At 54.0% G+C, this 23,843-nt stretch overlaps 2 protein-coding genes across 2 annotated transcripts; one reads left to right on the top strand and one right to left on the bottom strand.

Moving 5' to 3' along the window:
- Nucleotides 1-949: 949 nt before the first annotated feature.
- Nucleotides 950-8,983, top strand: EIF2B1 (eukaryotic translation initiation factor 2B subunit alpha; the record flags this gene model as incomplete). The annotated part of the gene is made up of 10 exons (XM_080717598.1): nt 950-1,066; nt 1,173-1,389; nt 1,799-1,900; nt 3,283-3,419; nt 3,519-3,635; nt 5,120-5,236; nt 5,967-6,031; nt 6,946-7,021; nt 8,367-8,492; nt 8,819-8,983. 10 exons carry the CDS (start codon nt 950-952, stop codon nt 8,981-8,983), a joined length of 1,239 nt encoding a protein of 412 aa, XP_080573724.1.
- Nucleotides 8,984-10,812: 1,829 nt separating this feature from the next.
- DDX55 (DEAD-box helicase 55) lies at nt 10,813-23,639 on the bottom strand (the record flags this gene model as incomplete). Its single annotated transcript, XM_080717540.1, has 14 exons — nt 10,813-10,989; nt 11,402-11,694; nt 12,315-12,483; nt 13,243-13,357; nt 14,544-14,636; nt 14,737-14,868; nt 15,938-16,020; nt 17,460-17,649; nt 18,714-18,863; nt 20,206-20,268; nt 20,343-20,434; nt 21,968-22,054; nt 22,154-22,204; nt 23,532-23,639. The coding sequence occupies 14 exons, from the start codon at nt 23,637-23,639 to the stop codon at nt 10,813-10,815; spliced, it is 1,803 nt and encodes a 600-aa protein (XP_080573666.1).
- Between the last annotated feature and the right edge of the window lie 204 nt (nt 23,640-23,843).

Here is a 23,843-nt window from a genome sequence, read left to right as displayed (position 1 = left end):
GCACCAACACGCCCGGCTGCACCCCCTTTTTATTGTGTGTATGGCACTAGAGATAGAGCCCATGGGCATTCTATCTCTAAGCTATACCCTAGCCCCACTTTTCTTTTTTTCTTTTTCTTTTTTTGGTGGTACTGGGGTTCCTGGAAGCCCTTCTACCTCCGGGCTACACTCCCAGACCTATTTTATGTTTTATTTGGAAACAGGGTCTCTTAAGCCCAGCAAGGCTGGCTCCGAACCAGCGCGATCCTCCTGTCTCCGCCTCCCAATCGCGGGGATTACAAGCCTGCGCCACCACACCCGGCTCCCACTTTTCTTTTAAAATAGGTTCTTGCTAAAATGCTGAGGCTGTCGTTCAACCTGCAATCCTTCCCTCAGGCTCCCAAGTACTGGGATCACAGATGTGCACAACAGGCTAAATAGGCCCTTGTTTAATAGACCACTAAAAGCCAAGCAGGGTGGCACAGGTTTGTAATCCCAGTACTTGGAAGACTGAGACAGGAGGATCACAGGTTCGCGGCCAGCCTCGGCTACTCAGTGAGGCCCTTTGCAACTCAGTGAGACCCTGTTTCAAAATAAAGAATAAAAGCTAGGGCTTTAATAAAGAAAGAATAAAAACTACGGGGCGTGCGCCACCACGCCTGTCTTGGAATTCATTTATTAACTCGCCTTCTGCTACTCTGCCCACTAGACAGTAACCTCCACAAGCTTCCCCGTCCGTCACCGTCTCTACCGTCCTCCCCACGGCAGAAAATACGACCTGGCATCCCCAAAGAGGCCGACCCCAAAGAGCCACTGAATGAATGAATCGATCCATTGGCTACTCCTCTGAGCACCAGATGGCTTCCCCCCAGCCCAAAGCCGCACTCCACTGGGCCGGCCCATCGCGGGCCGGGTCCCCCCAGCCCCAGGGTCGGGGTCCCGCCTGGCGAGGGGCTCACCGTCGGAGACCATGGCGCCCCGACAGCCGCCCTTCGCGGAGGCAGCCGTCCAGCCCGCAGCCCGGAGCCCGCGCGCCGACTTCCGGCGCGTCCGTGACGTCACGCGCGCGGCCCGTCCCTCCCCGGAAGTGACGCCGACGCGCTGTCAGTGCGCGCGGCTCGCTGCAGGCGCTGCGTTGGGAGCCCGCCGAAGCGGCGCGAGCGGCTCCGGCTCCTCCGGCTCCGCGGTCCCAGGGCGCCATGGACGACAAGGGTAAATCAGGCCGGCCCGGGCTGCCGAGCCGAGCGGAGCCGCACGGGGCCGCCCAGCCTGCGCCCCGGAGGGCGTCGCCCCCGAGCGCTTCCCCCGCGGCCCCTGGCATGGGGGTGGGCCCGAGGGCATCGCCGACCCGCGCCCAGCCGCACGCCCCCCAGGGCCCGGGGGAAGGAGGCTTCGGCTCCCTCTTGCGAAGTAGGAATAGAACTCTGCCCTGTTGAGTCTGTTACTGGAAAAGAGAGAATAAGGCAGCCCGGCGTGGTGGCGCACGCCTGTAATCCCGGCATTCGGGAGGCTGAGGCCGGAGGATCGCAGGTTTGTGTGTGTGTGTTACTGGGAATGGAACCCAGGGGCTTTGTACTTCCGGGCTACACTCCCAGACCTATTTTATATTTTAGTTGGAAACAAGTTCTCACTAAGTTGCCAATAGCCTCACTAAGTAACTAAGGCTGGCTTCGAACCTGCATGATCCTCCTGTCTCAGCCTCCTCAAAAGAATTTTTAAAATGACTTTGCTTCCTAAAATCAACAAGCATCAACAAACTCTCCGGCCTTACATCCTGCTAAACGACTGTGACGAATGGTTTTTTTTTGTCCCTCCCCAGAGCTGATCGAATACTTTAAGTCTCAGATGAAAGGAGACCCTGACATGGCCTCGGCAGTGGCTGCCATCCGGACGTTGCTGGAGTTCTTGAAGAGAGATAAAGGTAAAGCAGGTCATCCTTGAACACTCGGGGGCTTGGGAAAGTCTTCTAATGACTACTAGAACTGTAGAAAGTGAGAGATGTATGTTTGTCTAGAGCTTGAAGCTCAGCTTTTTCGTTTCAGGCCTTTTAACCTGTGCTTTGAGCTGGGCATGGTGGCACACACTTGTAATCCCCGCGCTTGGGAGGCTGAGACAAGAGGATCGCACAGGTCCAAAGCCAGCCTCAGCTACTGAGTGAGGCTCTCAGCTACTTAGTGAGACCCTGTTTCCAAATCAAGTATAAAATAGGTCTTGGAGTATAGCCCAGAGGTAAAAAAAAAAAAAAAGCCCCTGGGTTCCACCCCCAGTACCACCAAAAAAAATGTGCTTTGAATCAAGAATGGCCATTTTATCTCACTCACCACGAAACTTGCGTCACAGTGATGACATTCAACTTTACAGATGTTTGTTGAGCTTCTGCCTTGTCCCAGAGTCTATGCAGATACTACAGAAAATGTTCCAGGATAAATTCTGGTATTAATATCATTTATTATGATCTACTAGTTCAGCATTTAAATCTAAACCATCACATCTCATATAAGCAAAATAATAAGAATGCCTTCTCTAACCTGTGGCTCGTGACGACCTCCAGCATCCTCCCGTCATACCTACAATAGCATTCAGAGACCTTTGGCTGCCCCGGACTGTCCTGCGACCTCATCTGCCACCTCTAATAACCCGTCCGTGCGGTCCTCAACGAACAGCTTCAGCCCTTCTGGTCCCTCTCTCTGCTTTTTATACTGGGCTTGCACATGTGTTGCCTTTCTTTTTGGTTTTGCTTTGTTTGTGGTACTGGTGACTGAACTCATGGCATTCTACCTCTGAGCTATCCCCCTAACCCTGTTTTATTTTTAATCAAGGTCTCGCTAGATTAATCAGAGTCTCACTACTCCTGAGGGTTGACCCTGCAATCCTGCCTGAGCCTCCCAAGTACTGGGATTAAGACGGGCACCACCACATCCGCATAGTGTCCCCTCGTGTGCTGTTAAGCCTGAGCCTGGAACCTTTCCTGCCGGATCTCTCTGTGGCTGGATCTTTGGGACTCAGCTCTCAGTCATGGCTGCCTCGTCATCAGCCTGCTTTTTTCCGCCCTGCTCACAGTCTAGTTCTCTTGTGTATTCTTGGCATGCTCCTCTCTTTGCGTCCTCCTGTAGGCGGGAGCTGCATTGGCGTGGAGCCCCGTCTCGTCCGCTGCTCTTCCCTGGCATCTAGAACAACGCGTGGCCCGTAGTTGCACCCAGAGAATACGCGCTGAGCGAACGAACGAACGAATTAGTTCATGGCGAACTTGGCAAAAGACCGTGCCGCTAAAGTGAATGTCCCGCTCCTATTTGATCCTTCCAGGGGAGACACTGCAGGGCCTACGGGCGAATCTCACCAGCGCCATAGAAACCCTGTGCGGCGTGGACTCCTCGGTGGCGGTGTCCTCTGGCGGGGAGCTCTTCCTCCGCTTCATCAGCCTGACCTCCCTGGAGTACTCCGTAAGCCACAGCCGCCCGCGGCTGCTCCCCACGTCCTCGTGGCTGCAGACATCCTCGGCCCACCCTGGACCGTCCCCCATCTTGCTTTTTCCTCCCTAGGATTACTCCAAATGTAAAAAGATCATGATTGAGCGGGGAGAGCTTTTCCTCAGCAGAATATCCTCTTCAAGAAAGAAGATTGCTGACCTGTGCCATACCTTCATCAAAGACGGGGCAGTGAGTAAACTGAGAGCAGGGCTTTGGGGTGCAGAGCCGGGGCTAAGATCTTGGCTTGCTGGGTAACCTCGGACAAATTACTTACCCTCTCTGTACCGCACTTTTCTCATCTGATAAATAAGGGCAATAAAGAGCCGGGCGTGGTGGCGCCCGCTTGTCATCCCAGCATTTGGGAGGCTGAGACAGGAGGACTGCGATTTGCAACCAGCCTCAGCCACTTAGCAAGGCCTTTGCAACTTAGTGAGACTCTGTTTGCAAGTAAAGAATAAAAAGTAGGGCTGGGGAATGTAGCTTGGTGTTGAATGGGTTCTACCTGCGGTACCACACACACAAAAAAAATTTAAATAAATAAGGGCAGCAATAGTGTTGACCTCGTAGGGTTGCCAGGGTTGAACGAGACGGTCTCTTTGATGGTTCAGCACTGCACCTGGCATATGGTCAGTGCTCCAAAAAATATACAGACGCCTGTCACCGTAGTAGAGAGATGGAGAAAAACACCCGGACAGCATGGCTGGCCCCTGAGTGAGCAAGAGGTTCCCTAAAGAAGTCCTCTTGTGATTGGATATGTAGTCGCCTGGATTACATCACGCAGGCCAGCCCTCATCGCGGTTCATACTGAGCACCTTCCTGGCCAAGGCTGACAGTGGACGTGATTTTCTTTTTCGCTTCATTTCAGATGCTATTGCAGTGAGTCCAGGCCGTCCAGTGTTGCTCTGTTAGTAAAGACAGGAACTGCAGGTTAAGCCAGCCCAGCACAGGCCTAATAAAACTTTGATGACAGGGTACATCCTTTTTGCCACCAAAGCCTCCGCTGACCACAACAGCGTTTACTTGCATTTTGACTCTTAAGCCTGGTCCACTTTATTACCCGGTCCGTAACCTTTGAAGTACCTTGTTAAGTGACAGCGCGGTGCGAGTGGGCGACACCGAAGCCGGTTGGGGTCAAAGCCTGCGGTGGAGGCGGGATGTGGCCTCCCGTCCCCGCCCTCCACGCCGTCGCCTGCCCGCGTCACCAGGTCGGCGCTGACTTAGACTAGATGCAGAGCAGAGGTGCTCAAATTTGAACACGCAGGTGCATCGCCTGGGGTCTTACTAAATGCGGATTCAAGCGGGCGTGGCGACGCACACCTGTGATCGCTATACTTGGGAGGCTGAGACGGGAGGATCTCAGGCTCAAAAATAGCCTCAGCCACTTAGAACTTAGTACTCAGCTACTTGCCCCCTTAGCTTAGTACTCAGCTACTTACCCCTATTTCCAAATAAATAAAATAGGGCTGGGGGAGGGTAGCTCAAAGATGGAACGTCCCTGGGTTCCATCCCCAGCACCAGTGCTGTGCACTGCCAAGGTCTCCGTTCTCATCATAGTTGATTTGTGAGGAAGGTAAACAGAGGCACGGAGGAGCCCAGAAGGCGTATCTCAGTGCAGACAGTGCGGCCTGGCCTGGGAGCTGCCCCTTTGACGAAGCTTCTTTCTCTGTCCACAGAGAATACTGACTCATGCCTACTCCCGGGTGGTGCTGCGAGTTCTGGAGGCAGCCGTGAAGGCCAAGAAGCGCTTCAGCGTCTACATCACGGAGTCACAGCCCGACTTATCGGGGCAAGTATCTTCCTACCCGGTCCTGTGTCCAGCAACCCCAGGAAGAGCACGCCGAGCCCTGGAGCCCCCACTGGGCCAGACGCACCCCTTACCATGCCGCCCCTGCCCGGAATGACAGGCACAGATTTGCAGCAGGGCATGGCCCAGGCGCACGGTTCTGGTTAAGTAGTTAAGTTGGTTTTGGTTAAGTAGTTAAATCGAAACAGCAGCGAGAGACTGTTGTTAAAAATTCTCTATCAGCCGGGCGTGATGGCGCACGCTTGGAATCCCGGCATTCGGGAGGCTGAGGCAGGAGGATCACAGTTCTAGAACAGCCTCAGCTACTTGGTGAGGCCCTCTGCAACTCAGTGAGACCCTGTTTCAAAATAAAGAATAAAAAATAGGGCAGGGGCGTAGCTCAGAGGTCAAAAGCCCCTGAGTCCATCCCCAGAACCTCAAAAAAAATAAAGTATCAAGTAGATAATTCACATCCCCATCTCTTCGGACTATAAAAGCAGAACTTTTCTACTTTTTTCCCTGAGTTTACATCTTCCCCAGAGCCCCTAGTGGTTTTTCTTAAGTATATTTTTCCTAGAGAGCCCAGACTCTTGTGTCCTTAGACCAGACTTGAGACCTGCTCCTTAATCCATTACTGTTAAGCCCACAGGACTTGCCACGGTCTAACATAAGCGACTTATCACCACGGCCCTTGCCTGGACTTTGCCTAATGTTCTCAAAATGTCACCTTCAGTAAGAAAATGGCCAAAGCCCTCTGCCACCTCAACGTCCCTGTCACCGTGGTGCTGGACGCCGCTGTTGGGTGAGTGCCCGTCCACCCTGGCCGCGTGCCCCCATGCGCTCTGGGCTGGCTGCAGGCAGAGTCCTCAGACTGAAGGCCTGCGTCCCCGCGCAGCCCACAGCAGGTGGCGTCCTGCCTCTTAATTACTAGTTGCTGTGAGCCTCAAGCTCCCTCTGGTCTGGGCAGTGCACTCAGAGTCGGGCTGCGGGTGCTGGGCAGAGTGAACAGCAGGATTTGTGTGTTTTCAGAGCCAGATGCAACGGCAGGTTCGCGTCAGCAGTTAGGGGCACGGGGCTCTCCTCATCCCAAGACATGGGCGGTCCTGTGGCGTGCTACATGCAACTTCTCTCCTGAAACCAAGGTCACGTGTCCTTGGACCATCAGTGTATTGCACGAGAGAAAACAGGAGTAACAATCTCTGGGAGAGAGAACACATAAGTGAGATCACTAAGAAAAACCGGCCTAGCCGGGCGTGGTGGCGCACGCTTGTGATCCCAGCATTCGGGAGGCTGAGATGGGAGGATCGCAGGTTGGGGGGGCTACCTCAGCAAGCAGTGAGACTCTTAGCAACCTCGGCAGGCCATTTCAAAATAAAAATTTTAAAAAGAGCCAGGCATGGTGGCACACACTTGTAATCCCAGCACTTGGGAGGGTGAGACAGGAGGATCGCACGAGTTCGAAGCCAGTGTCAGCTACTTGGTGAGACCCTGTTTTCAAATAAAACATGTAATAGGTCTGGGAGTATAGCCTGGAGGTAGAAAAGCCCCTGGGTTCCACCCCCAGTACCACACACACAAAAAAAAAAAAATTAAAGAGGGTAGGGGTGTCACTCAGAGGTAGAATGCCCCTGGGTTCCGTGCCCAAAACCAAAAGAAAAAGAGAACGGACCCACTCACTGGAGCTCAGAGAGCGTCGCATCCTTTTCTCTCCCTCAGCTACATCATGGAGAAAGTGGATCTGGTCATAGTCGGAGCCGAGGGCGTCGTGGAGAACGGAGGGGTCATTAACAAGGTACCATCTCCTCCCCAGGCGGGCAGTGCGCGGGGACCCAGGCGCCCGCTTCCCTCTCCAGATCCTCACCTTCAGGACTGCCTCGCAGTACTGAGCCGTCAGCCAGCCAGATTTGGGCCAAATTGCTTTTTTCTTTTTGTAATATTGGGAATTGAACCCAGGACCATGCTATCTCCAAATTACACCCCAATTTTTAATTTGAAATAAGGTCTTGCGAGGCTGCTAAAAGTTTTGCTAAGTTGCTGAGGCTGGCCACAAACCTGTGATCCTCCTGTCTCAGCCTCCCAAACACTAGGATTCCAGGCATGCGCCACCAAATTTCCTTCAGAGACTGACCTACAAGAATTAAGTCAGTGTAGAAGCCGGGCGTGGTGGCGCACGCTTGTCATCCCGGCATTCGGGAGGCTGAGACCGGAGGATCGCAGTTCTAGAACAGCCTCAGCTACTTAGTGAGGCCCTCTGCAACTCAGTGAGACCCTGTTTCAAAATAAAGAATAAAAAATAGGGCTGGGGGTGTCACTTGGAGGTAGAATGCCCCTGGGTTCCATTTCCAGTACCACACACACAAAAGTCAGTGTAATTTATATTTAAATAAAATGGGTCTTAACTGGGATGGGGTTTGCCTGGTTTTTGGTTTTATTTGCACATGTTTGACCTCAGTACATTTCCTTAGTTTCTCCCAGTGCTTAACCTGGGAACGTTTCATTAGGGATCATTAACAAGGTACCGTCTCCTCCCCAGGCGCCCGCGCTGCGCCCACCTGCCCTCTTCCCTCTCCAGATCCTTACCTTCAGGACTGCCTCGCAGTACTGAGCCGTCAGCCAGCCAGATTTGGGCCAAATTGCTTTTTTCTTTTTGTAATATTGGAAATTGAACCCAGGACCATGCTATCTCCAAATTTTTGAGTCGTGGTACAACGTAACGACTTATGTTGAAGGGTACAGGTGGTGTTGAGTACATTCACAGCCATGCCACCTTCACCGCCCTGCTTGGAAAGTGTCCATTCCTCCAGCAGGTGCTGCCCAGCACCAGCCCCTGTTCCTCCCCGGCCCTGGTGCCCTCGTTCTGCCCTCCCTAGTTTTGCTGTTCTCGACGCCTCAAATAGGTACAGTCCTAGAACACTTTGAGCGTGAATTACTCCACTCAGCACGATGTTTTCCGAGTTTGATCCACATGGCAGTAGCACGTGTCAGACCCTCATTCCTAGCCAGGCGTGGCGGCGCACGCTTGTAATCCCAGTGCCCGGGATGCCGAGAGAGGAGGATCCCAAGTTCACAGCCAGCCTCGGCTACTTCATGAGGCCGTTTCAAATAAAACGCTCACCTGGCATTTCCTACCTTCCCAGATTGGAACCAACCAGATGGCCGTGTGCTCCAAGGCACAGAACAAGCCCTTTTACGTGGTGGCGGAGAGCTTCAAGTTCGTCCGGCTCTTCCCGCTAAACCAGCAGGATGTTCCAGATAAGTTTAAGGCAAGTCTTGTGCATCCGGAGTGGGCCCGAATCTGAGCCGAGCCCTTTGAAAGGCCAGACTCCTTTCCTTCCCCTATTTTCTCCCACGCATGGAGGTTACAGGGCCTGGACTCACATTCATCCACAGGACCTCCGTCTCATCCACTGACACCGCACTCTGCGGGCTGCGGGAGGCAGGGAGGCCAGGGCTTCCAGGGCAGCCTCCGCGCCCATCTGTGTCCTCACCCGTAGGCTGGATGCTGTTACTGTCCCAGTCTGAGCTTCTCTGAAGGGAGGGCTCCTGCGGGCAGGCCGCCCTCGACACTAACACGGTCCCCTCTCCCCAGTACAAGGCTCACACTCTGAAGTCTCTGCAGACCGGACAGGACCTCCGAGAGGAGCACCCGTGGGTAGACTACACCGCGCCCTCCCTGATCACCCTGCTCTTCACGGACCTGGGCGTGCTCACCCCCTCGGCTGTCAGTGACGAGCTCATCAAGCTGTACCTGTGACGGCGGCTCGCCCCGCGGGGCCTGGGGACACGGCTCACGTCCTCCCCCAGAGGCTCTGGCTCACCTCAGCCATTGAAAATAGTTCCTGCCTCTCAAGCCAAACCTAGACGAGCTACTCTTCAGAAACTCACTCACTTTCAGTTTACAGAAAGGCAAACTCCTGGCGACTTGACAGCCCGAGCCCTCCGCCGCCCTGTCCCTGGCGCCAGGCCAACTTGCCAAAGTGCCCAGGATCCTGCTGCAGGCTGGAGAGCAGGTGCCCGACCTCTGACCAGACCCCCTGCGGCGGCGACCCCGCTGGCCTCCAGTGGTGGCTGGGAGGGAGCGCGCTGACCCCGCACCTGACACCCAGCGGTGCGGAGGCCCGCCCTGAGGGCACGGCCTGCTCGGCTCAGCGCTGCTGACCACCCCGCCTTCTGGAACCTTTGTGAGCGCACATTCTGTATCTGTAAATGAAAAGAATTTCCTTTAAAACTGTTTGGGTCCTAGGAATCCTTTTAAAACAGTTCTTGGGAACAAATTCAGCATCTTTACCAGTAAGCCGTATGCAGACTTTGATATGGCGTGCCTCAGTTCTGCACGCCGGCCCAGGCCTGGAGCACTGGCCACCAGGCGAGACCCTGGGCGGCCACATCCACAGCGCGGCGGGGCAGCCCGTGTGCCAGGACGACGCTTTAGCCAACGGAAGGCAGGCGCAACAGTCACTCACCAGAAAACAGCTGCTCTCCTGTACACACCAATGACAATGACTGGGAGTTTCTGGGGCTTTTTTTTTTTTTTTTTTTTTTTTTTTTGGTACTAAGGATGGAACCAAGGGGCATTATAACCCCAAGGTAGATCCGACCCCTTTTTATTTTGAAACAGGTCTCACTGAATTGCCAAGGCTGGCCTCAAACTTGTGACCCTCCTGTCTCAGTCCCCCAGGTACTGGGATTACAGGCACACACCACCACACCTGACAGGGAACATACTCTAAAAAAGACACCCGGCACACCCACCTCCGCAGGTCCTCAGAGCAGAGCATCAGAGGATGACTCGGGCAAGGACACCCAAAGGGCAGGTGTCTCGCAGTCCTTAGGAAGGCTTTTGTGCTACTAGGGATTGAACCCAGGGGGGTTCTACCTCTGAGCTATACCCCCAGTCCTATTTTATTTTGAAACTGGGCCTCATTAAGTTACAGAGGCCCTTGAGTTGCTGCAGCTGCCGTAAACCTACAATCTCCCTGTCTCAGCCTCCTAAATCCTGGGATTACAGGTGCGTGCCACTGCACCCAGCACTTAGGAAGTTTAAAAAGCTTAAAAACAAGCGGGGCTTGTAACCCCACAAGTCCAGACGTGTAATTCCAGTACTTGGGAGGCTGAGACAGAAGGATCTGGGTTCACAGCCAGCCTCAGCTACTTACTGATGCCCTGTTTCAAAAGAAAGAATACAAAATCAGGCTGGGGGTATATAGCTCAGAGGTGGAATGCCTCTGGGTTCAATCCCCAGCACCACAAAAAAACGACAAGTCCTTAAAAACAAGTATAGCACAATATCTTTATGATAAAGTTAAAAAAGTATAAAATACCCTCAGGAATAAAGACTCTAATTATAGGTGGCCCATCAAGATAAATATCAGCTTCTCTCATTTCCTCTCAGTTTTACACGTCTTCTAGACCTCAAGTCCTGTGGTCTTTAGTGAGCATGTCCACGGCAGCCCCCGCGCTGCCCCGCGATCTGAGGGGCTCTGCCGCGCTCCCGCACCAAGGCCTGCTGGGCGTGGACACACGGGAGCCGCCTGAGCGGAGCGTGACGCCCCCTCGGCCCAGAGCTTTGCTGAGGCGCCGGCATCAGCAGCCATCTTCCAAGTCTGAGAGCCCCAGATCTGCTGTCCCGGCCTTCCCCTTGCCGCTGGTCAACAACCCCTTCTCAAATTCTTCCTCGGTGATCTTGCCTTTCTTAAACCTCTTCAAGAGCCTCGTGTCATTCAGAAGCTCCTCCATGTCCTCGTCCTCCACGTCAGAACCCTGAGTGCAGAAGGAACAGTCTGAATCTCTGTGCCGCGGTGGCCGAGGACGGCCTCCCACCCCGGCCAGCAGCACACAACGGGCGCTGTTTTGTGTGGCGCTGGGGACTGAGCCCAGGTCATTCCACTGTTGAGCTATGGCCCTTTTTATTTTTTGTCTGGAAACAGGGTCTCAATAAGTTACTGAAAGCCTAGCTACATTGCTGAGACTGTCCTTGAACCTGCAATCCTCCTGTCTCAGCCTCCCAAGGACTGGCACTAAAGTGTGTGCCACCAGCCAGTACAGACAGCTGACAGCTTCACGAAGACAGCTGACAGCTTCACGGAACTCCTACTATAAGATTCTACTAGAATAAAAAATTTTTCTGAATTCTAGGTTAAAATTTAAGCCATAAACAAACTGCAAACCTTACCTCTTCCCTTTTCCTTTTTTCATTCATTTTCTTCTTCTTTTCCTTTTTCGCCTTCTGCTTCGACCAAGCTTTATTTTTTATGAATTTTCTCCTCCCTCCGTTTTCCGTCTTCTCTTTCCTTTGTTGCTGCAAGAGTTTCTGCCTCTGCTTCTCTCTAATTTTGTCTTTAAATGGAATCGCGTCTGTGTTCACGTCCACGGGCACGAACTCTGGAAACCGCTTCCCCCTCAGCTCCGGCATCCTGGGCATCTTCAGCAGGGCAAAGCCGCGGGCCAGGCTGGCAAAGTCCAGATCTGCTTGAGCAAGAACGCCAGCGTCACACGCCAAGATGCGACGGGAGGCGGCGGCGGGGGGGGGGGGGGGCTCACGGCGCACGCAGTTCCCACCAGAGCGGTGCCTGGAGTCGCTCTAGCCAGCCGGCTATTGACTGACCGACACTGTGGGAGCGGAAACCAAACCCAAAGCAGTCTACCTTAAGTCTACCTGGGGTAACGGTGACCCTAGCTTTTTCTTCGGTACTGGGACCCAACCCATGGCCTTCTACTTCCCAGCTACACTCCTAACGCTTTATTTTGAAACAGGGCCTCGCAAAGTTGCTGAGGCTGTCTTCAACCCTGCGATTCTCCTGTCTCAGCCTAAGTACTGGGATTACAGGCGTGCATGACTTCGCCCGGCTACCCCAGCTCTATTCTTTTTGTTTTGAAGGAAGGTCTCGCTAGGTTATAAGAGTCTCCTACAGCGGCGAGGCTGGCCACAAACCGGCAGACCTCTTGTCTCAGCCTCCCGGGAACTGGGACTCCAGGCTGGACCACCACACCAGCCACAACAAACATTTAGCAAGACAACCATGGCGCGTGTGCGACCCATCAGAGCTTAGCCAAAAGCAGCTGTGTGAAGGAGAAAGCCCACTCACCCTTCAGCCTGAAGATGAGGCTGCACTCGTGCTTGGCGTAGGCCTGGACGTAGGACACGAAAGCCCTCATGCCTTTTTCAAACATGGCTCTGTCGGCCAGGGCCAGGGCCTGCAGCTGGGGCAGCAGGTCCCCTGTGTCGCTCTGGAGTCCCATCTCCTGCAGGGGGCACTGCACAGAGAGCACGTTCTCACCTCGCCGGCCAGCGACACCGCACCCCACAGAGCCAGTGCCAGGAAACCAGAGGACTGCCATGGTAATGCGGGAGCCGAAAGACCAAACCCAACTCCATATTTTCCTTGGCTCAAAAGGTCTTTTTTTCTTTCTTTTTTTTTTTCTTTTTTTTTTGTGTGTGTGTATTACTGGGGCATGAACCCAGGGCATTCTACCTCTGGACTGTACCCCCAGTCCTTTTTTAAACTTTTGTTTTAAAACAGGGTCTCACTAGTTGCTGAGGCTGTCCTCAAACCTGCATCCTTCTGTCTTAGCCTCCAAGGACTGGGATTACAGACGTTTGCCACCACGCCCAGCTAGTAGTATTCTACTTTTTGTTTGTTTGTTTTGCTGGGGATGGAAGCCAGGGGCATTCTACCTCTAAGCTACACCCCCAGCCCTATTTTTATTCATTTTGAAACAGGGCCTGAGTTGCAAAGGGCCTCACCAAGCAGCTCAGGCTATCTGCAAACCTGTGATCCTCCTGTCTCAGCCTCCCAGTACATGATAGTACAGCAACACTGAGCTGTGTCCCCAAGTGGTGGCCCGGGCCCGGGCCCAGGCTGGCTGCAGCGAGGCCAGAGGGCAGCCATGCTCTGGCACTGGCCCAGCCCGGTGAGTCTGCGGCCCCCACTAAGCTTCTGACCCTAAGCGGGAGCGGCGCTGTCCCCGCTGGCTGTCCCCAGCGGCTCCACGTGAACAGAGAAGGCCACTTACTTTCTGGTTAATTGCCAGGAAGTTGACGTAGGACTCTTCCATGGGCAGGAGGAACACCAGGGCACTGCCGCCATGGCCGATGCGTGCTGTGCGGCCGCAGCGATGCACGAACGCGCTGTGAGGATACAGAGTGGGTGCTGGTGAGCAGAGCCCAGGCCGCCAGGACACCCACCTCAGCACCGGAGACGCAGGGGCCAGCAACTGACAGGCGTGCAGAGACAGGAGCCAGGAGACGGGAACTGTGAGCAATAAGGAAAACGGACTGAAATTTCTGGCTTGGGCGTGGTGGCGCACGCTTGTCATCCCAGCATTTGGTAGGCTGAGACAAGAGGATCGCAGGTTCACAGACAGCCTCAGCTACCTAGTGAGGCCCTCTGCTAATTAGTGAGACCCTGTTTTAAAATACAGAATAAAAAATAGGGCTGGGAGCGTAGCTGGGAGGTCGAATGCCCCTGGGTTCCATCCCCAGCACCACACACACAAAAAACACTTGCAGGCTCACAGCAGGACTCAATGAAAAGCCTAAGACCAAGCACGGCCCGCGCCCAGAAGTGCCCACCGTCACAGGGAGGGTCACAGAGGAGGCCAAGCCCACGGCTGGAAGTGCACACTGGGGATCTATGCGTACTTAGGGAAAAATCACTGCAATTTTCATATCCGGTACTTTGTATTTTTTCAATTAAATGTTCTATTATGCATTTCTGCAAGACCTTTCTTTTGTGTATGTGTGTAACACTGGAGACTGGACCTGGGGAAATTCTAGCTCTGAGCTACACTCCCAGCCCTATTTTTTTTTTTTTTTTTTTTTTTTTTGGTGGGTCTGGGGATGGAACCCAGAGGCATTCGACCTCCGAGCTACACCTCCTGCCCTGTTTTTTATTCTTTATTTTGGAACAGGGTTTCATTAAGTTGCAGGGGAGGGCCTCATTAAGTAGCTGAGGCTGTCTGTGAACTGCGAACCTCAACCCTCCAGTCTCAGCCTCCAGAATGCTGGGATTACAAGTGTGTGCCACCACGTCCAGCCAAGCCCTATTTTATTTTTTATTTTTTTTTTTTTTTGAAACAGGTTTCACCAGTTTGATGAGTGGCTCACTGCTCACTCAGGCTGTCCTCCAACCTGAATCCTCCTGACTCAGCCTCCCAAGCACTGGGATTACAGACATGCGCCACCACGCCTCGCTTATATTTGCTATTTAAAACCATATTTTGAACGTCATTATACATTTATCCACCTCCGGATCCCTATTTCCTCTGGCTCAGACTCCTTGACACGCGCGGGCAGTAACATGGGCCATGCCTACCTCGCGCTGCTGGGCGGGTCGTACTGCAAAACCCAGTTTACTTCAGGAATATCGATTCCCCGGGCCATCACATCGGTGCACACCAAAATCCCACTGGAGGAAAAGGAATGCCAGGTGAGGGGCCGCCAGCGCCCAGGCCGTGCAGGAAGAGGCCAGGGGCGGGCGAGGAGAGGGGGCACGGGGCGGCGCCCACCTCTGCAGCGTGCGGAACGCCATGAAGATCTTGTTGCGCTTGTGTTTCATCTTGCCATGGATGCACAGGACCCTTGCGCCGCTCACCAGGACCTCCAGGGCCTTCCCGTAGTACTCCACGCAGGCGCAGGTGCTGCTGGGGCAGAGTCGCGCCCGTCTGGGTGCTGGGCTTGAACCCAGGGCCACCCTACCTCCACCTCCACCCCAGCCCTATTTTGTTCTGTATTTGGAAGCAAGGTTTCCTAAGTTGCTGAGGGCCTTGCTACACTCTGAGGCTGGCCCTGAACCTGTGAGCCTGTCTCTGGGACTACAGGTGTGTGCCACCATGCCCGGCTTCGTCAGCCCAGCACTGGGGACTGCTCATCCCCATCAGGAGGGAGGATGAGGGCTGTCCCCACGGCTAAGCTCCACACTAGACATCCTCTTGGCTGGCGACAGGCCAAGCTTCCGGCAAACGCGAGTCAAAGCCCTGAGGACGGATCTCACTATTGGAAGACTCAAGGAAGGCGGCCTCCTGGTCCCCAAGAAGGGATGCAACGGAAGCCGCCTCAGAATGAAAACGGCGGCATCTCTGACGTGCACAGCGTAGGGATTTTCCTGTGGAGAAGGCTCCTCTCCAGGAGGCGGGATGCCCCAGGGCTCAGCAGAGGGGCCAGGCTGACCCCCGATGCTCGGCCCAGCCTGGCCCTGGTTGCCCAGCCAAGGACGGCATGCCGTGTCCCTGTCTCACCGTGACAACGGGACAAACCGCTGAGGCAGGCCTGGGGCCACCGAGCCATTGCCAGCCCTCCCTCCCCCTTCACCTGCCTCCGCACACAGCCAGCTGGCTTCCTAGGAGGCGCTCTGCTCTCCTGGTGGAAGGGGACAGTGGCTAGCACTGCCCTGCTGCGCCCGCTTGCTCCCCGCTGCAGACATGACCGGCATGTCAGAGGGAGACCCAGGAGAAGGCCAGGCGATCACAGGCGCATCACCCCGGACGTTGCCACAACACAAATGCATCGTCAGACACTGCCGCCTCCACGCTCCCCTTGGCGGGAAAACAGCAACCCTCTTGGTAGAGCATGAAGGTTTTTTTTTGGTTATTTGCAGCCTGGCACACCCCAAGAGGACAGAATCCATTCTGGACAGAATCTGTACCCTGAGCACCCGGCACAGTCTGGGTACAGCTGAGTCCCAGACCCCAACCAGAACCGGTGGATTACCTGAAGAACACCAGGTGCTTCTCCTGCTTACGATTTCGAAGAAAATGTACCAGCTGGTTAAATTTCTCATCTGCCTTACACACCTGCAAATTAAAGGGAAAACAAAATAAAGACCAGTTTTTAAAAGTAAATAAAATGGTCAGGTGTGGTGGCATACGCTTGTAATCCCGGTGCTTGGGAGCTGAGACAGGAGGATCGCGCAGGTTGGAAGCCAGCCTCGGCTACTTAGTGAGGCTCTCGGCAACTTAGTGAGACCCTGTTTCCAAATAAAATATAAAATAGGGCTGGGAGCTGGGTGTGGTGGCACACACTTGTAATCCCCGCGCTTGGGAGGTGGACACAGGAGGATCGCGCAGGTTCGAAGCCAGCCATGCTGGCTTAAGAGACCCTGTTTCTAAATAAAAAAGTATAAAATAGGTCTGGGAGTGTAGCCCGGAGATAGAAGGGTTTCCAGGAACCCCAGTACCACCAAAAAAAAAAAAAAAAATAGGGCTGGGAGTATAGCCCGGAGGTAGAAAGCCTCTGGGTTCCACCCCCAGTTCCACACACAAAAAAAGTAAATAAAGCCAGGCGTGGTGGCACACACTTGTGATCCCAGCATTCCGGAGGCTGAGACAGGAGGATCCAGGTTTGCGGCCGCCTCAGCTACTTAGTGAGGCCCTTTACAACTCAGTGAGACCCTGTTTCAAACTAAAGAATAAAAAATAGGGAAGAGGGTGTAGTTCAGAGGTCAAATGTCCCTGGGTTCAATCCCCTGACCCGCAAAAAAAAAAAGTAAATAAAAAATCCCTACAGCTCTCTAATTTAAGCCTATGTGTGTGTTCACACACACATGTGCAGGAGTGTAACTAAGGATTAAAGCCAGGGGCACTTTCCGATGAGCTACATCCCCAGCCCTTGGCTACTTTCTCTTTGAGACAGGGTATTGCTAAATTGCCCAGGCTGGCCTTCAACTTGGACCCTTCTGCTTCAAACTCAAAAGTATCAGCCTTAAATTTTAAGGAATCCAATTCCTTCCAGAATAGAACAGATAGTTGGCTCAGAATGTCAATATATGCTGGGAAGGGTGTGTGTGTGTGTGTTTTAGCACGCAGATTCTAGGGTGTGTGTGTGTGTGTGTGTGTGTGTGTGTGCATGTATGTTTTAGCACGCAGATTCTAGGGCGGGCCCAGCACACAAACGCTGCTCCAGCAGGTGTGGCCTGGCCCTGGACACACTTACAGGAAATGTAATCCTCAGACCAGGAGAGTCTGAGGCCAGGGTCAAGGCAAATGCTCTAGGGTGGGCGGCTCTGCAGAAAGCCACGTGCGTGATGACGAGCCACGGTCTCCCCAGCCGGGAGACTCACTTCTGACTTGGAAAGGGTCGCACTAGGTTGCTGCGGGGCTCACTCAGGCTAAGTGTCGCGGCTGGCTCTGAGCCTGAGATCACCCGCAGTGGCCTCCCGGGTGCTGCTGGGAGGACAGGTGCACCCAGCACCCGGCTCCCGGGCCTCACCCTGCGAGGGGCTGCCCTGGCTCACCATGTAGTAGTTCTGCAGGCGGGATGGCGTCTTCTGGGTGCTGCTGGCCGCCACACCCTTTTCCTTCACCGCCACGCGCACGGGGTTCCGGAGGCCGGCTCTCACCAGATTCTCCACTTCCTGCGTCTGCGTGGCAGAGAAGAGGCCGGTTCTCCTCTGCTTTGGCAAAAACTCCAGGATGGTGTTTATGCTGGGGAGAGAGAGCTGCACTCACCCCCGGCCCGCCACCGGCGTGGTCAGCCACTGCTGCACGAGGCTGCACAGGGAGGGAGGCAGGCTGGGAGAGCCGGGCGTGGGGCCACACGCCTGATGTCCCAGTACTTGGGAGGCTGAAGCGGGGGTGGCCTGTTCACAGCCAGCCTCAGCAACTTCATGAGGCCCTCAGCAACTTAGCCAGACCTTGTTTCCAAATAAAAAATAAAATAGGGCTGGCCATGTTGCGTGGGGTTAGAATGTCCCTGGGCTCGATCCTCAGCACCACATACACGCACTAAAAGAGAAGCTGTCAAAATATTGACAGCAGTATTACTGGGAGGTGAGGCAACAGGTGATGTCAGAACCCAGGGACATCCTACTGCCCAGGGTTACCCCAGCTCTGCTTTATTCGTGTGTGTGTGTGTGTGTGTGTGTGTGTGTGTGTGTGTGTGTGTGTGTTTTACTGGGGAATGAATCCTGGGGCATTCCCCTCTAAGCAACACTCCTAGCCCTATTTTTTATTCTTTTTATTTTTTTATTTTTTTATTTTTTTATTTACTTTTGTGTGTGTGTGTGTGTGTGGTACTGGAGACAGAACCCAAGGACATTCTATTTCCAAGCTATACCTCCGGCCCTGTTTTTTAGTCTTTATTATTTTTAAAACAGGGTCTCACTGAGTTGTAAAGAGCCTCACTAAGTCGCTGAGGCTGTCCACAAACCGCGATCCTCCTGTCTCAGCCTCCCGAATGCTGGGATTACAAGTGTGTGCCACCACGCCCGGCTATTCTTTGTATTTTAAAACAGGGTCTCACTAAACTGTGGAGGGCCTTGCTGAGTGGCTGAGACTGACTTTGAACCTGCAATCCTCTGCCTCAGCTTCCCAAGTACTGGGATTACAAGCACGTGCCACCAGACGAAATAGAATTAAACAGTGACAGAATCTGAGGATCAAGTTGCCTAGTGACGTGAAACGCTGATGTGGTTAACAAAATGTCCTAAAGCAACAGAAGGGCCCCATTTTACCACCCACCTAAACCAGCGAAGTCCAAACGCCAGTACCTTGCTTCAAAGCCCAGGTCCAGAAGCCTGTCGGCCTCATCCAGCACCAGGACGTCCAGGGACCTCACGCAGCTGGCCAGGTCCAAGCCCTCAGCCTTCCTCCGAAACATGTCCTCCAGGCGGCCCGGGGTCGCCACGATGATGTTCCCACTACGGAAAGGAAAGAAAGTTAACACCTGCTACATGCTCTAACCGTGGCAAGACCAGTGATCGAGACCAAAATCCAATGTTCTTTTATTTTATTTTTTTTATTTGTGGTGCTAGGGATTGAACCCAAAGGTGTTCTACCTCTAAACTATGACCCCATCCCTACTTGATTTTTTATTTGGAAACAGGGTCGTGCTAGGCTGATAAATTGCTGAGGCTGTCCTTGAACCTGTGATCCTGCTGTCTCAGCCTCCCAAGTCCTGGAAGAACAGGCATGTGCCACCCTGCCCAGCTCCAAGTTTCTTACTCCCCAACGTCATCTAAACCCCAAAGAAGAGAAAGGAGGCTGAGAGAAGGAGAGCGCGCCGCCGCGCAGAAGGGGCGGGCCAAGAGCGAGCCGGGTCCGGGTCCTGGCTCTGACCCGGGAAGGGGCAGAAGCTGCAGCCCCAGGGCCAACCCCTCACACCATAATAGCAGCTGAATGACTGCGACACTGTCAGGTCCACAGGCTGGACAGAAAGAGGTTGCCGACCTCTGACACAGAGCAGGCTTCTGCAGCACGTAGGGCCCCCGGGAAACTACTCTGTGAGAGGGAACAGACTGGCAGGCTGGGCGCGTGCGGGCCCCACAGACAGGCCGGGCTGCGAGGGTTTCGGTTTGCCTTTTGTGCTAGAAGTCGAACCTAAGGGCATTTTACCTGTGATCTACACCCCAGCCCTATTTTACTTCTAATTTTGTAACAGGGCCTCCCTAAATTGCTGAGGCTGGATGCAAAGCTGGGACCCTCCTGTCTCAGCCCCCAAGCACTGGGATTACAAGCATGCTCCACCACACCTTTTTGGTTTTTTTGTTTTGTTTTGTTTTTTACAACACAGATGACACATCGACAATTAGAAAATTCGGAGCAAGCCAGGCATGGTGACAGGCTAGGATTACAGGCCTGTAATCCTAGCACGGGAAGCAGAAACAGGAGATGGGCGGGTTTGACAACCTCAGCAACCTAGGCAGAGCCTATTTCAAAATGAAAAATATAACAGGACTGGGGGTGTAGCTTGGAGGCAGAATGCTTCTGTCCTCATCCCTAATACTACAAAAAAAAAAGGAAAAAAATCAGAAGGAAACACACACATCTGGAATTTCATCTTCCTAAGAAATCTAAAACCTAGTGAGGCAGAGCCCAGAGCCCTGCCAGATGGCTATCAGCCGGGCTGGGCCTCGGCATCTACCGGCTAGTGACGTGCACCCTCCCTGACCGGGCAGGGCCCACTGGGGTTGCCGGGGTCAAGCATGGCCGCTGCCGGGCTGGGGACCAAGAGCAGGGGAGAGGAGAATCGGGCAAGCTCACCCTTGTCGCTTAAACCTCTCAACATCTTCTCCAGGGTTTCTGCCTCCAATCCAAAGAATCTGGCTAAAACAAAAACAGGCTTTTGAGCAGGTCGAGCGGCACGGCTGGCAGCTGACAGGCACGCGGCTCCTGTTTACCTGAACTGCGGGAAGGGCTTCGTGAAGTGGGACAGGACCTCGTCGATTTGGATGGCCAGCTCCCGGGTGGGGGTGATGATTATGGCGCCCACCTACCCTCGAGGAGGGAAGGGGCAGGTTACCACGGGGTCCTGGGCAGACACAGCCACACCCCCTGCCTGACTGCACACCACTTCTTAGACCACCAGCAGCTTCAGCTCCCAGCAGCTGTCAACTGCTCTGAGTCTCGGTCACTTGTCATTATCACGGTGAACATGAGGCCACAACTCCCAGGGAACTACAGGGTGGGTTCCTGCGAATCTGCGGGCATACTGTCATCAACCTTGTTTTATGTACAACCTTGTTTTATGTGGGTTTTTGCTTAAAGACACCTTTTTTTTTTTAACTTTCTTTCTTTTTTTTTTTTTTTTTTTTTTTTGGTGGTACTGGGGTTCCTGGAAGCCCTTCTACCTCCGGGCTACACTCCCAGACCTATTTTTACATTTTTATTTGGAAACAGGGTCTCCTAAGCCAGCGCGCGGGGCTAGCTTCGAACCTGCGCGATCCTCCTGTTTCTGCCTCCCAAGCGCGGGGATTACAAGCGTGCGCCACCACGCCCGGCAACTTTCTTTCTTTTTTTTATTTTTTGTGGGTCTGGGGATGGAACCCAGGGGCATTTGACCTCCAAGCTACACCCCTTGTCCTACTTTTTATTCTTTATTTTGAAACAGGGTCTCACTAAGTAGCAGAGGGCCTCACTAAGTAGCTGAAGCTGTCCGCCAACTGCGATCCTCGGGTCTCAGCCTCCAAATGCTGGGATTATAAGCATGCGCCACCACACCCAGCTTTTTTTTTTAACTTTTCATGGTACTGGGGATTGAACCCAGGAATATTCTGCCTCTGAGCTACACCCCCAGTCTTATTTTATTTCTTATTTTGAAACAGGGTCTTGTTAAGTTGCAACTTAACCAGTGGCTGAGGCGGGCCTTGAACCTGTGATCCTCCTGTCTCAGCCTCTCATTAAGTCATCTTACTTAATATGTATTACTGATTCACTCACATTAAACTCATGGCCAACAGCTCCATAAGTCATATCTAAAGGAAACTTAGCTAACACACCTTTTCTCTGCAAATCCTCATCTTGTGCTCAGCAACACAAGCGGCACTTAAGCACAACACCAGGGAGCAATCTATTTTTATGGTACTGGAGACTGAACCAGCGGCATTCTATTTTTACCTAGAAACCAGGGTCCCCCTAAGTTGCGGAGGGTCTAAGTTGCGGAGGCTGCCCTCCAGCCTGCGATTCTCCCGTCTGAGCCTTTTAAGTACTGGGATTACAGGTGTGCACCACCACGTCCGGCTCTGCTAGGGAACAATTTAAACAGAAATATGAAAACAGTACTAAACGGACCATGAAGAGGACCTTCTTCAGGGTCTGAGGGCAGGAAGCGGAAGGCTTTCCGTGAATGACTGGAAACCACCCCAGCATCAATGGGGGAGTTATAAAATGTTAAGAGCATTTGGAAAACAGACTTCTCAAATGATGAGGGTCGGCCGCCTCGTTTTCTCATGCTGTCCGTCTCCGTATTTACTCAACTGTGAGCTCTGACCACCAAGTGACAGCGAGCGGTTTCTGCTCTCCTCACCTGACTCTTTTTCAACTTCTCTTCCCTTCTCAGGAGGATTTCCAGGACGGGGATGACAAAAGCGAGCGTCTTGCCACTTCCTGTCACCTGCGGGGGGACATTAGGGTCGCTTGTCCTTGTCCGCGGCTCGTCCCCGGCGCAAGGGAAGGATCGCACGAGGACAGCCGCGTCCTACGAGGGACTCACCGCTTCGGCGGCCACATCTTTGTTTCTCATGAACAGGGGAATGGTCGCAGACTAAAGAGAGAGATTGCAAAGCACTGGTTAAAGAACGGCGCGATTTCACCAGCGAGACCCAAGCCCAGCAGCACGGTGGGCGGCAGAGGTCACGGTGGTCCCCATCGGGGGATGCCGAGTAAGCCAGGCACCACGCTGGACTTGCAGCAAACACAGCAACGGTGTCTGCACAGATGTGTGGCAGGGGTCCAGTCCTGCTCCCCCTCAATTTGCACTAACCGTCTTTATGGGGTTTTTATTCTTTTTTCATTTTGTTTTGGTCTTGGTGCAGGGGATGGAACCCAGGGGCATTTGACCTGTGAGTTACACTCCCAGCCTGACTTTATTTTTATTTGGAAACAGGATCTCACTAAGTTGCTGAGAGCCTCACTAAGCGGCAGAGGCTGGCTTCGAAACTGCAATCCTCCCATCTCAGCCTCTCAAGTAATGGGATTACAGGCATGCACCACAATGCCAGACAAGTATTTGTGTTTTGTTTTGTTTTTTGGTGGTATTGGGGATTGAAGCCAGGGGCTTTCTACCTCCAAGCTACACCTCAGCCCTTTTTATTTTTTGGTTTGAAACAAAGTCTCCCTAGGTTGCTGAGGCTGGCTTCAAACCCATAATCCTCTTGTCTCAGCCTCCCAAGTACTGGGATTGCAGCTGTGCACCACCACACCTGGTTAAACTAGTGCTCAACAGCAAGTGAGTAGGGAAACGGAGAGGTGGACAGCTCTGCACGATGAGCCCTGATGCACTAGGGGGTGTCTGCACCGCATTTCCAAGACAAGCCACACAACACTCCCCCACCCCTTTTTTCTTTTGCAGTACTGAGGATTGAACCCAGGGGCATTCTGCCTCTGAGCGATGGCCCCGGCCCTATTTTTTAATTCTTTATTTTGAAGCAGGGTAACAGGGTGTCACTAAATTGCTGAGGGCCTCAGTAAGTAGTGAAGGCTGGAGTCGCTCACCTTGGGAAACTATGCCTAGCTCCTGAACTAGAAAAGAAAGCTCCCGAGTAGCTACCCTGGCTGCAAAACCCCCAGGGCGTAGAAGCCAGCCGGATCCGCAGCAGATCCCCCAGCAACGCTTCCTGGATAAGCTGGGCCGGGGCGTCGCCTTCACTTTCCCCGCACAGTATCAACAGGTAAGCGTGCGGCGCTGCCCTCAGTGCCCGCCGAGTCCTCCTCAGTCCCCGCAACCCTACGAGACAGATATGCTGTTTTCCTCATCTCCGCGAAGGGACATGAAGCAGAGCGAGGCTGTCGCCGTCCCCGGTCGACGACGGGCGGGCAGGGCCAGGGCGCCCATGGGCCGCGCGCGGGGCTCGGCGGGCCAGGCCCGGTACCTGCACCGGCGTCATGTGCGGGAAGCCCAGCTCGCGCAGCGCGCCCAGCACCCCCGGGTGCAGCGGCACCGGCAGCGACTCCCAGGAGCCCTCCGTCACGTGCTCCATCGCGCCCCGCCGCCTCGACCGTGCCAGCGCAGCCCCCGGCTCCCGCGCCGGGCACTTCCGCTTCCGGCGGCGCGCGCGGCCGGCCGGAAACCGCGGCCCGGCGCCCGGGTTCCGCGCGTCCGCGAGACAGGCCGGCGCGGTGGGGGGCGCCGGCGCCCGCGCAGCCAGGCGGCAGTGCCGAGGCGTGGCGCCGGGGCCCGAGGC

Source organism: Muscardinus avellanarius, assembly GCF_963383645.1.
Source record: "Muscardinus avellanarius genome assembly, chromosome: 21".
Taxonomy (NCBI): domain Eukaryota; kingdom Metazoa; phylum Chordata; class Mammalia; order Rodentia; family Gliridae; genus Muscardinus; species Muscardinus avellanarius.
The sequence above is the reverse complement of the archived record's forward strand: the minus strand, read 5'-3'. Positions and strand labels throughout refer to the sequence as shown.